Below are 13,253 nucleotides of genomic sequence, written 5' to 3'. Positions count from 1 at the left end.
TGATGAAGTCCCAATAATTCATTTTGCTTTTGTTACTCTTGCCTCTGGCGATGTGTCTAGTAAGAAGTTGCTATGGCTAAGGTCAAAGAGCTTACTGCCTATGTTCTCCTCTAGCATTCTCTTTTCTCTGCCTTTTCTCCTGGGAAGGGCATGATTTCATGTTAAACTTTGGTGGAAATTTACATCAGGATAAGTAATCTTAATGGTAGAATAAAACAATTTTTGTCCCTTGGTTAATTGATTTTATACCTTAGTGAGTAGGTGGGAAATTTTATTGCTGTGGGACAGAAGTCTTTCTGATCCCTTTAGGAGGCTATCTGCTTCTGCACCAAAGTTAAACTATATGAGTTTTTCTCTGAGATTTGTAGTAACTAGATTACCTCTTTTATCCCTTCCAAATGGAATGACTGAAAGAAAGAGAATTAAGCCTAAATGATAGTGTTGCATAAAGGAACAGTATTTTGTGGAAGAAAAGAGAGTTTCTCTTTTATATTCTAATTGTTCCCTTAAAATATTAGGTGTTTTTATTTGTTTTGAATAATATAGGCAAAATACACAAAATCAAGAATTATTGCATTGGGTCTCATTCTAAAAGTTTTATTTTGTGAACGTCTTAAAAGAAATGAACATATTAAAATGAAAGTACTTTAAAGGTGATATTCAAAACCCAGCAAAATATTTGACATAATAAGCTTTCTTCATGTGTTATTTTTCTTTCTAGATAATTCTAGAGCACTGATTGTATTTCTGGTATTTCTGATCATTGTGACATTCTTATGCCTGCTCTATGTTCTCTATAAAATCTATGACCTGCGCAACAAGAGGTCCAGGTAAGAGTTGATTTCAAAATGAAAAATAATAGTAATAATGATGAAAGCATCCATCTATGGGGAAAGTTTAGAACCAGTTAAGTGAAGAATGAGAAGTAACAAGAAGTTCAGTTCATCAGTGAATTTTGATCAAAAACTTAGTGTGGACTTCTTGGTTTATAGTAAATACAAATATTTTCTACATTTACTAATAATGTTATGGATTTTTAAAAATAATAGTCAATGAAAAGAATAGATATTTATTCTTTTAGTACAAAGTAGGTCTGAGGGATCTAGAAATGGTAAAGGCAAAAAGAAAAGAGAGAACTATCTAAGGAATTGTATATATTCCCTTGGCCAGGAACAACTACATTTTATGAAAAACAAGAATTTTAAAATAAAAAATTTAGTCTTAACTGAGTTTAGAAGACAGCTCCTGGTTGGTTTCTTCCTCCCTTACTTTTCCTTTATTCCTCTCTCTCTCCTCCATCTCCTCTCCTTCATTCTTTTCTCCCTCCCCCTCCCCTGCCATACTCCCTCCCTCTCCCCTCCCCTCCCCTCCCCTTCCCTTCCCTTCCCCTCCCCTCCCCTTCCTCCTCCCCTCCCCTTCCCCTCCCCTCCCCTTCCTCCCTTCCTTTTCCCTCTTCTCTCTTCCTCCTCTCCTTTCCTCTTTATTCTCCCTGCTTCCACTCCCTCCTTCCTTCATACATTCAGTAAATATAAATTGAATCCTAACTTTAGTCTGTGTTTCTTAAAAAATAAAAAAAAAAACTTACATTTTTTATTTTCACAGCAATATGGAAGAAGAGGTTATACTTGTTGAAAGGGGTAAGTATACATATTTTTTACTGGTGAATATCCCCTTCACATTTGAATCCATTCATTTTAAATAAGAATTCAACATTTTTAAAAAATATAATTTGGATCTCCTCTGTTGATACAATGATGAAACTTAAATTCATTCTCTCTCTCTCTATATATATGTATATATAAATTCTAGTTATTAGATCAGTAAGTACGATGAATTTTCTATGCCAAATGTTGTGCCAGCAATGAAAATATGGCAGTGACCAAGCAACAGACTCTGCTCTCAAAGGGTCTAAAATTTAGTAGAGGATGACAGAAATATCAACAAATATGACAGCAATTTGGTAAATGCCGTGGCGATTGAATGTGTATGGTTCTATGGAAAGATAGAAGACTATGAGTGGGAAAGGCAGGCATCTGGGTCTTCTAAGATTGTGAGGAGACATTAGATGAGGGGGTGGTGGATGGATGAACAGATGGAAAGTCTCATAGAGGAGGAGGTAGTAAGTGTGCTCAAGTCTCTGCAAGGGTGGGATGGCCGCTTTTCCACTAAAGGCTCATTTATGGGCATGACACAAAATTGCAAGTTGACTTAGGAGAGAAAAAGGAATTCTATTTTTTCTCTTCTTTTTCAATTTTTACATTATTTCTTTAAATTTTTAAATGTGATTTTTGATCCAGTAAGAGGGGATGGAGATAAAGATTGAAACTATGTTTACAGTAAAGAAAATGATTTGTTTTCTCATATTTAAGACAGCAAAAATTTAAGAACTCTTCTGTCTTATTTTAATTTGTCTCCAAAGGGTTTCCCTCTGTAAGAGCAGGTACCAAATCAGTAAGCAAAAGCATTAGGGTTGGTTCTTTAGAGTTCCTCAATTTGATTTTCCATTGCAAAATCTATCACTGCTTGATATTGTATTGTATATTTTATTTGTTAACTCTACTCCCTTAACTAGAATGTAAGATAGGGATATGAAGATAGGGAGATTTTTCTTTCTCATTTCCCTGCTCTATCCCCAGTACCTATCTGAGTATATGGAATTCAAAACATGTCAATGAATACATGCATGAATGAGGTAAAATGTTCTGAAAATTAGTTTTGATAGACTGAGGGAAGAATGAAGAGCACAAGAGTAACAAGCTCCTGAGCAGAGAAGGGGAATCAATTTCAAGGTGTCAAGGCAGACTAGGAAGTGTCAAAGAAGACTTTTATCTCAAAATTGATACTAATTGTCCATTCGCGTGCATTAGAACTTACCCAGACTCCATAAAACCTCAAAGATGGCCCTAGGTTTAGAATGAATGAATATCAGAGATTCCCAACAACCCAAAGAAGCAACTGCACATGGCTAATTTGATAAGAGTATTTGGATAGAAAATTTCCACAGACAATAAGAAAAATGTGCAACCCTAATAGACATCTTTTTTTCTTCACCTGATAGAGAACATTAACATGAAGAGAAGAAAATTAGTTTTTACATGTATGACAGTTTACATTCTCTTATTCTTCTGAAACTGTTATTTTTCAGGAGCCATATACAACTGTAGCTCTTTATGGTTAATATGTATTTTTACTCCTTACTAAGTTATTAAAAAAACATAGCATATAATGTGTTTCATACCCTGGAAGCATAACAGATAAGCACAACTTGTTCATAGCTTAGTGTAAAGGGAATATCGAATGAAGCTGAGTCCTGAGTATCAGGGTATTAATCATATTCTCTTATTTGTATGTTTACAGAATTTCATAATAACTTAAAAAAGGAAAAAGGAAAATACAAGAGCTATAATATAGACACATAAACATAGTAATTTTTATATTGCATTAAGTATTCAAACTTTAAATTTAGGCAATGGAACACTAATAATAGTGTTATAATTTTTTAACAAGTAGAGTTACATGCTCACATTTGTATTTCAGAAGACTAACTTTGGGGCAGTTTAAAATAAATCAGCATAAGCAAAAACTAGGACAAGGAGAGGAGTTTGGAGGATGTAGTTACATGGATGAGGAGGACTGCCTGACCCTGACCAGTGGCAGAAAGGATTGAAAGCACCCAGTGACCTACTTGGATATGGAGACGGAGAGGGAAATCTTGGATCATGTGGAAGTTTCAGTCTTAAATTAGTTTGTGAATGGTGATCCTGTTTACTGAGATTTGAAATACTAGAGTCTAGGAAACATAATTTTTACTTTTAATGTTTTGACTTTGAGGTACATGTGGGATAACTGTATGGGAAATCTGGGAGATAGTCTGAAAGGTTAATATAAAGCCCAGAAGAGGGCTGGAGCACAATATTTAGAAGTCATGGCTTTATAAGTGAATCTTTGTAGGTGAGTGAGATTTTCCAGGTAGAATATGTGTGAGGAGGAAGGAAGCGAAGGGTTAATCTAAGCTACAAATTTAATGAAATTTGTGTGAACACTTGAAAGATAGACATAACCCTGGTCATGAATCCTTAATATGTTTAAAGATGATGAAAAACAACTGATGAGTGTGGAGCCAATCCATGCAGATATTTTGTTGGAAACTTATAAGAGGAAGATTGCTGATGAAGGAAGACTTTTTCTGGCTGAATTTCAGGTATGTGCTCCTCTTGATATATGATGAGAAATTTACTCAGTTATCAAGATCATTCCATTTTAAAGATTTTTGTTTATTTATTCATGAGAGACAGAGGAGGAGAGAGAGAGAGGGAGAGAGAGAGAGAGAGAAGCAGAGGGAGAAGCAGGCTCCCAAGGAGCGGGGAGCCCGATGCGGGACTCGATGCCAGGACCCCGGGATCATGACCTGAGCCGAAGGCAGACGCTTAACCATCGAGCCACCCACACGCCCAAGATCATTCCATTTTAAATGTATTACATAACTACTTGCCTTTGAAGTTTATCCCGCTTAATATTGCAACATAGTTAAAGCAGACATTATTAACCTATTTACAGAACAGAAGAGAGACTTATAGTCATGGAACTAGTAAATATTTCAAGATAATTCTTCATTGTATCATTATCAGTTATGAAGTTGTGTCACAAAACGTTATTTGGCCAGTTTTGTACTTGTTGTCTAAGTAAATATCCAAGTATGTATTTTTAAATGAATTTTAAAGTGGTAATCAATTCTGAACTTGCTCTCACTCATGGGTTTTATTCTCAAAGTAGCCCATCATTCATTTTTTAAGCGTTTTTTGCATAATTTCTAACAGTGTTAATTTAAATTACCAGAAACAGCATGCTTATCAGCATAAGGAAATATGTTATAGGATGTCTCCTTTATTCAAAATGATAAGTGGCAAGGGGAAAACTATTTTTCTTGAATCCACTGTGACCCAAAGGATCTTCATGTCTTTCAGAGCATTCCACGGGTGTTCAGCAAGTTTTCTATCAAGGATGCTCGAAAACCCTTTAACCAGAATAAAAACCGTTACGTTGACATCCTTCCTTGTAAGTACTCATTGAGAATTGGATTTCTATATATTATATTTAGGCTACTTGATTATTCATTATTTCACTTATGTATATTTCTTTTCTTTGAACAGATGATTATAACCGTGTTGAACTCTCTGATATAAATGGAGATGCAGGGTCAAATTATATAAATGCCAGCTATATTGATGTGAGTAAAAATGCGTAACTGCCAGATTATTTTGTATCTTTTTTGTTTTGCCATTGATCATTTTCATTTTTCTTGTACCTATGCATTCCATTCAGTCCTTCTTTGTCATGGCAAAATTTTAGAAATATTATTAGAATAAAAAAGAAGATAGTAGGAAGGGAAAAATGAAGGGGGGGACATTGGAGGGGGAAGCAAACCATGAGAGGCTATGGACCCTGAGAAACAAACTGAGGGTTCTAGAGGGGAGGGGGTTGGGGGGATGGGTTAGCCCGGTGATGGGTATTAAAGAGGGCACATTCTGCATGGATCACTGGGTGTTATAGGCAAACAATGGATCATGGAACACTACATCCGAAACTAATGATGTAATGTGTGGTTACTAACATAACGTAATAAAATAAAATTAATAAAAAAAGAAATAGTTTGAAGTAAACCCCTAAGGTCACCGAGATAAACAAAAAAATCATTAATATCGGCAAGAAATGTTATTATTTGTTATTGGTACTAGGCATTTTATAGAATTTTTCTCTACCAAAAAAAGATACTAATAATTAAAATACTCTGGTGCCTACTATGTGCTGGATATTAGACAAAATGATATATGTATGTATTTCTCTTAAGAGCCCCTACATTTTCCCTGGCCATGTGTACCATGCTCACTGTAGAGGTGAGAAGTGAGGACTGGGAGGCTCTGGCGAATTAATTATCCTTGCCCTTGTTCAATTAGTAAAATGCTGAGTTGAGATTCAAACCCATGTCTGCCTGACTCCAAACTATTGTGCTCCAATTATATAACATTGCATTTCAACAGAGATGTTCTTCATTGACCCAGATCATTTGTTCATTGTATTTACCCAAAACCAAATGCTGCATATGGTTAATGTATCCAAAATATTTTAAAATGTTATTTATTATATAATTGTTAAATAAATAAAACACCACACTTTTTTTTAAAAAGTTAAGTTGTATAACTTATTTTTATACCACTTTTATTAAGTGGTATAAAAACAGAGACTGAAAAAAATCTTCCTTCCACCAATCCACCATTTGCCCCATTTCCCTATTCACCAGAAGAAGTAACCTCTATGTTGTTTCTTATTGATCCAGCCAGTTTCTTTAGAAACAAGAATATGCCAACATTCTTTATCCTCTTCTTTACCTAAAAATTTTAACATAATATTCACATTTTTCTGTGCCATGCTTTATACACATATGTGAAATATATATATGTAAAATATCACTACAAGAACAAGGATTAGCAAAATTTTTTCTGTAAGGGACTTGCACAAATATTTTGGGTTTTCCAGGACATAGCACTTCTGTCACACCTACTTAGCTCTGAAGTTTAGTGGCCACACTTCCAGAGACAATACGCAATGTGAATATGTTCCTTTTTTTTTTTTTTACAAAATCAGACAAGGTTGTAGCTTGCTGAGCCTGGACATAGAGCATTTCTACATCTTTTTTTATATCTTATAAGTCATTCATGTTGTAGCTGAATTGTGATTTAGTTAATCGGTTCCTATATTAATGGACATTAAATGTGGTTTCTAATCTTCTGATTTTACAAACAATGGTTCAATGAATAATCTTGACTCATTATTTTACACTGGGTTTTAGTATATCTAGGATAAATTCCTAAAAGAAGAGTTTCTAAGTTAAAGAGAACATGCATTTGCAATTTTAAAAGACATTTCCAAATGGTCCTCCACTAGGGTTGTACCAATTTACATTCCACCAGCATTGTATGAAGAAGGCTTATTTCCACAGACTACCGAAAGAGTAATGAACAAAAAATTGTCTTGACAGTCAAATAGTTGACAAAGTGTATATCATGCTACTGTCTATGCTGGTTTATAGGGTAATTCACAAACTTTTCTTAGAGAAAAAAGTTGAAATTGAGGTTTGTTTCGATCTACGTGAATATATAAACTTTCAGTGAAATAAGTAAAATGGTCAAATCATATTTATTTATTTATTCACATGATGTATTAGTTTCCTAGGACTGACATAACAAAGCACCAAAAACTGGGTTGCCTAGAACAACATAAATGTATTCTCTCAAAATTCTGGAGACAAGAAGTTTGATATCAAGGTGTCAACAGAGCCATGCTCTCTCTGTAGGGTCTGAGGGAAACCCTCCCTTGCCTCTTCTAGCTTCTGGTGGCTCCTGGCAATCCTTGGCCTTCACTGGCTTGCAGGTGTATCACCCTAATCTGACCTTCTCTCCTGTGTGATTCTACATCACTATGTCCCCCTTCTCTCATAAAGACACCAGTCATTAGAATGAGGGCCCGTCCTCAGTCCGTAGAGCCTCATCTTCCACAAAGATCCTATTTACAAATGAAATCACATTCTGACATTCTGACTGCATATGAGTTTTTGAGGAATGCTATTCAATCCTATACACATGGATTACATAAAATTATAGCAGAATTTAAAAATATTTTTTACTTGGATCGTTTATGAAACATGCATCTTCACCATTTTTTGCAAGTAGAAGCAGAGCTGGGATTTATCTTCTCAAGCATTCTGTCCCTAAAGATGGCACTCTAACCGGTACAAATGTCCTGCCTCCCATCCACTTTGTTTGATACCTGACACTTTTTGTATCCTTGCTTACTTTTGTCTCTGCAAGTTCTATCCCAAACAACAAATATCTCTTCCATTGACATGTGCTCATGATATTCACAATACAATTTCTTACTTTATTCCTTTTTAATATGATCATCAAAAGGCTTGTTTATAATGACAAGCTGCACTTACAAATGTGAGGTCATGGTCTAAATAAAGATAATTACGAGTATATGCGTCATAATTTTAACCTCTATTTTAACTGATTCTGCAGGTAACTTCTGTAAGCTTTCACAATTAGCACTGATAAACTTTATTTTAGTACATAGTGTTTCTTCCACATTGTTTTTCAAAGAAAATTGAGAACAGATTTTATAAGGATTTAGGTAGTCTCTGAAAAAAACTTGTAATTTCTATTCAAATATCTATGGTAATTACGGTATTGAGTTAATACTTATTTTTCTCCACCAGAGCTGGGAGCCCCTGAAAAGCATGTCTTCAGCTTTTGGATAGTCACTTGACATATTATAGTCCCTCAATAAATAATTGTCAAATAAGTTAATATATGAATAATACTACGTCATGAGATAGAAGTTTCAAGAAGTTACTGATATTAATCCTGAATTTTTGTAGCCCATGTAACTATATTTCATCGAATGGGCAAAAGTTATTTCTCTGAAGGGCTTCTCTGATTGCTGAGGTAAATTTAAGGAATATGGGATAATTTGGAAGAAATTAGCACAATATCTTATCTGCCTCTGTACTCCTTCTTTGCTTTGATAATAGGAGTGGAAAAAGCAGACATTGTAGGTAATGAAATGAAAGTTATTGTATCTTTTATCTACAATGGCAGAGAAGGAGTCTAGGGAATCCACAGTCTATCCCAGCACTAGTTAAATGGTAGAAGTGTGCAGATCATCTCAGAATGATTTATTGAAAGAAATTGAGGAAAAATCCCAAAAGCAACTCTATGGCTTGTACGGCGGTTTAAATTATCACAGATGGTGTTGTAAGGTTGGCAGGACATAAAATATAAGAATGTCTGGATAACTTTTGTAAATTGCTGCACCATCCCAGATGAGGATGAAATCTAGTTTCTAAAATTGTTTTGGGTATATAGCAAAGACACATGAAAGCCACGGATATTGTTTGTAAATGCTCATATGTTTGGCACAGTTCAGTGGGTGACCACGTGTTAATAAAATCCCCCTTAAAATTTGAAAATGTTCAGAGAAATCTGCAACCAAGAAATGGTGGATCTAAATCAACTTCCTTTAACTCACAATTTTGCATGTAAATGAATAATTGAGTGTTCAATTAATGATATACCTTTGTGTGTGTTTTGAACAGGGCTTCAAAGAACCCAGGAAATACATTGCTGCACAAGGTAATTTATCTGATAGTCTAACATTCTTTTTGAAAATTGTTTCATAGCACTTTTAAGAAGATATTTATCAGTTGGCATTTATTTACCTCCTAGGTCCCAGAGATGAAACTGTTGATGATTTCTGGAGGATGATCTGGGAACAGAAAGCCACAGTCATTGTCATGGTCACTCGATGTGAAGAAGGAAACAGGGTAAGAGTCATAGTGTGAAGACTGAGGTTAGGAAAAGAGAGTGTTGAATCGCATTTCAAAAAAAAAACCCACTTATATGTACTTGATGACAAAAACAGACAGTTTTCTATTTTAATCAATATAACACTTAAACTTTTCATACATGTAGAAAAACAAAATATGTACATACCTAAATATATATATGAATAAAGTTTAAGTGTTTCTGCTTAATTGCTGGACTTACATTTGATTCCCATTTCTTTGCAGTATTGTTATAAGTCTAGCATATTTCAGTGTGCTGATTTCACAAGTACTTGTGAATACTTAAAACAAAGCTGTCCTTGGGCAAATAGGTGGTAATTCATGTAATAGGACTTTAGGAAGCGTGAAAGCCTCCCTATCCTCCAGCCTGAAATTAACCACATGCAACCACATCATTTCTGCTGACAACTGAGCACATCCCCTTTTAATATGCAGCTGAGCCTGGGAAGATCATGCTTCTGCTAGGTAGTATGAAGAAATCTTTCAGGACACGTTAATGGGAAATGGAATACATTTCAAGCATCACAGCTTAGGGTGTATTTATGCTTAAAGGAGAATACACAAATGTTTTGAGAATTTCAGATAAATAATTTTTGCTTGTTTTGTTTTTTAAAGAATCTCCAAAAACAAATTTGTTTTAATGAAAAACCAAAATTATTAATATTTTTTGAAATACAGAACAAGTGTGCAGAATACTGGCCATCAATGGAAGAAGGTACACGGGCTTTCGGAGATGTCATTGTAAAGATCACTGAGCACAAAAGATGTCCAGATTATATCATTCAGAAGTTGAACATCACAAATGTGAGTTTGTTTTATTACCTAATTTTTATTTTTATATGAGTTTTCTAAAAATACAATTATGGAATGAAATTAAATGTAAGAAATTATACTACATCTAAGAAAAAATATTTTTAACAACCTACATGAGAAAGGGTTACCTTAGAACAATAACACAAGCCAACAGGGTCAAGTTAAATCACTGGTGAAAGTAGTATTTGTCCAAGTCATATCAAAAGTATCTGTAGGGGCACCTGAGTGGCTTAGTCGATTAAGTGTTCAACTCTTGATTTTGGCTCAGGTCATGATCTCAGGGTCATGGGATCATGCCCCACATTGGGCTCCATGCTTAAGATTCTCACTTCCTCTTCCCCACACCCCAGTCTCCCTCTTTAAAAAAAAAAAAATATATATATATGTATATATATATATATATATATATATATATATATATATAATGCTGTGACTTGACATATAAAGAAAAGAGGTCACTAACTGTGTTGAATAAATGATTGAATTATTGAATGAATGATAAACTGGCCCTTTTCTCCATGGGCCTGTTACTATTATGGAAGAATACTTATACAAACTGCACAATTAGAGTACTCTTTCTGCCCACAAGTCCTGCCCGATGCTTTAATAAACATAACTTTTTTGCCAAAACCAAAAACAAAAAACAAATGGCACAATTAGAGAGTACTGTAAGAAATACAAAATTCTAATTATGTAGTAAAGATGAAATGTTTAGTTTGGAAAAGAAAACTGTCAGTGCGGCCTTAGATAATAGTTAAAGTGGAGGTCCTCACACATGTTATAGGATTCCATTTTTTGTTATTATTTACTTTTTTAAAAATTTATTTTTTTTTAAGTAGGCTCCATGCTAGACATGGAGCCCTATATGGGACTTGAACTCACAACCCTGAGTTCAAGACCTGAGCTGAGGTCAAGAGTCAGACACTTAACTGGCTGAGCCACCCAGGTAACCCCTAGTATTCCATTTTTATGAAAAGTCCAGAATAGGCAAATTTATGGAGACAGAACATTGATTAGGATTGCTTGGAACTGAGGGAAGTGAAGCAGGAGGACCGATGACTGCTAATCAGTAAGGGTTTCTTTTGGGGGGTAATGAAAATGTCCTGTAATTAGATAGTGGTGAGGATTTAAAACTCTAGGAATATAATAAAACATTTCATCATTTAAAAGAATGAATTTTATGGTACGTGAATATATCTTAAAACGGGTTAAAGATGCAAAAAATACCTCCCAAAAATTGTGTGTTTCTTCCAAGGACTTCTAAGGCTTCCGTGGCATTACTAACTACTGTGCCCACAGAGGGCTGTGGGACAATTGGTCCCAATCAATAGTTGATGCTAAAATACATGATGGACTTAGGCATGAGACCCCCAGTCTATATATATGGATCATATGTAGATCTGGTTATATTGATTGGTCTCATTATTATTCTTATTTAATATAATTATTTCCTGTCAGAAAATTACAACCAACCAAGTTTTGTTGTTTCTTCTGCTATGTAAATGTAGGGGTTTCTTCTTCATACCAGCTCAGAGAAGTATGAATTACTCATTTTGTAGTAGTTACCTTGAAATTGGGACAAATGTGAGCTGTAGTCTGGGGCTGACTTTCCCCAGTTGTCTCCCTCCCTGACATTTCTAATATAAGACGGCCTAAGAAATAGAGCATTAACCGAATAATTTATCAGACTTTCTTCACATGAAGAAAATGTCCTGGCCTACCAAGCAGAAGTATTTCAAACAGCTGTGAGAATGGCCTTTGCTTTATATCTTTTTCCACCCACCAACACCCCCATTTTTTTGGTGTGTGTATTTGTTGTTTGTTTTTGGCATGGCAGCATGAAAGTTCCTAGCAGCCTCAGCTATCTTACCATACCTTACTTACCTCACTGGTAAGTTATTGCTTACTGGTCAGTGCATGCCAACCTTGCATGACATCTCAACTACTGGTTATTCATTGGAAAGGAAAATGTTATCATGGCTGAAAAACTTGCATGAGGAGTTTTTGGTACTGGTCCCCCCTTCCACTTATTTGTCAGGTAGTTTGCTTTGTAAAAAAAAAAATCTCAAAGAAAATATTATCTCTTGCCTAGAAAAAAGAGAAAGCCACCGGAAGAGAGGTGACTCACATTCAGTTCACCAGCTGGCCAGACCATGGGGTGCCTGAAGACCCTCACCTGCTTCTCAAGCTTCGGAGGAGAGTGAATGCTTTCAGCAACTTCTTCAGCGGCCCCATTGTGGTGCACTGCAGGTAAATGAAGCCCCACAGCAGGCGCCAGGGCTATTCCAATCCTTGCCTTGAGGTTGTTAGGGACATCCTTCCCTTTGGCAATTGCTGTTTTGGGAAACAGTCTGTGAGGAGAAACTTCTATTCCTTCCTCTGCTTCATCCTGTCAGCTTTTCCACTCATTTCCCTGCCACGATCATGCCTTCACTTTGTTTGTTTGTTTGTTTTGTCAGTGCTGGTGTTGGACGCACAGGCACTTATATTGGAATTGATGCCATGCTAGAAGGCCTGGAAGCAGAAAACAAAGTAGATGTTTATGGTTATGTTGTCAAGCTAAGGCGACAGAGATGCCTGATGGTTCAAGTGGAGGTATGGAGATATGTGCTAACCTTCAATCCCTCTTCTCCCTTTTGCTTTTAGACTGAAATCTTTTTGTGGGGGAATAGTGACCTTAAAAGAAATCCTGGTGATGGGTATTAAAGAGGGCACGTATTAAATGGAGCACTGGGTGTTATACGCAAACAATGAATCCCATGGAACACTACATCAAAGACTAATGATGTCACACTTTAAACAGTGGGTGAAAATAGTTTTCTTTTAATTTCCTGAAAACTAAATCAATTGATAAGCACCAATCATAGTTAGAAGCATTTTGCATTAGTAGCTAAAAGTACTGTAGAAGAAGGGTGATTCTAAAGTATATAAACAAACAAACACATAAATAAATAATAAAATACCATTTACAGGTGTCAGAGGAAAAATAAATAAATAAAAACACTGAAAACAAATTTGGCAGAATTTCATAAAATTAAAA

General features: G+C 35.3%; 1 protein-coding gene across 7 annotated transcripts in view; it reads left to right on the top strand.

Moving 5' to 3' along the window:
- Nucleotides 1–13,253, top strand: part of PTPRC (protein tyrosine phosphatase receptor type C) — a 121,595-nt gene that overhangs the window by 93,230 nt on the left and 15,112 nt on the right. For all 7 annotated transcript variants that reach the window (XM_027610224.1, XM_027610223.1, XM_027610222.1 and 4 more), the window contains 10 exons: nt 722–830; nt 1,603–1,637; nt 4,092–4,201; nt 4,965–5,055; nt 5,151–5,227; nt 9,152–9,188; nt 9,282–9,379; nt 10,079–10,204; nt 12,306–12,463; nt 12,673–12,808. In XM_027610224.1, coding sequence (XP_027466025.1) covers nt 722–830; nt 1,603–1,637; nt 4,092–4,201; nt 4,965–5,055; nt 5,151–5,227; nt 9,152–9,188; nt 9,282–9,379; nt 10,079–10,204; nt 12,306–12,463; nt 12,673–12,808 — 977 coding nt within the window. The remainder of the gene's footprint in view (nt 1–721; nt 831–1,602; nt 1,638–4,091; nt 4,202–4,964; nt 5,056–5,150; nt 5,228–9,151; nt 9,189–9,281; nt 9,380–10,078; nt 10,205–12,305; nt 12,464–12,672; nt 12,809–13,253) is intronic.

The sequence above is a fragment of the Zalophus californianus genome, chromosome 10 (genome assembly GCF_009762305.2).
Source record: "Zalophus californianus isolate mZalCal1 chromosome 10, mZalCal1.pri.v2, whole genome shotgun sequence".
Taxonomy (NCBI): Eukaryota; Metazoa; Chordata; class Mammalia; order Carnivora; family Otariidae; genus Zalophus; species Zalophus californianus.
The sequence above is the reverse complement of the archived record's forward strand: the minus strand, read 5'-3'. Positions and strand labels throughout refer to the sequence as shown.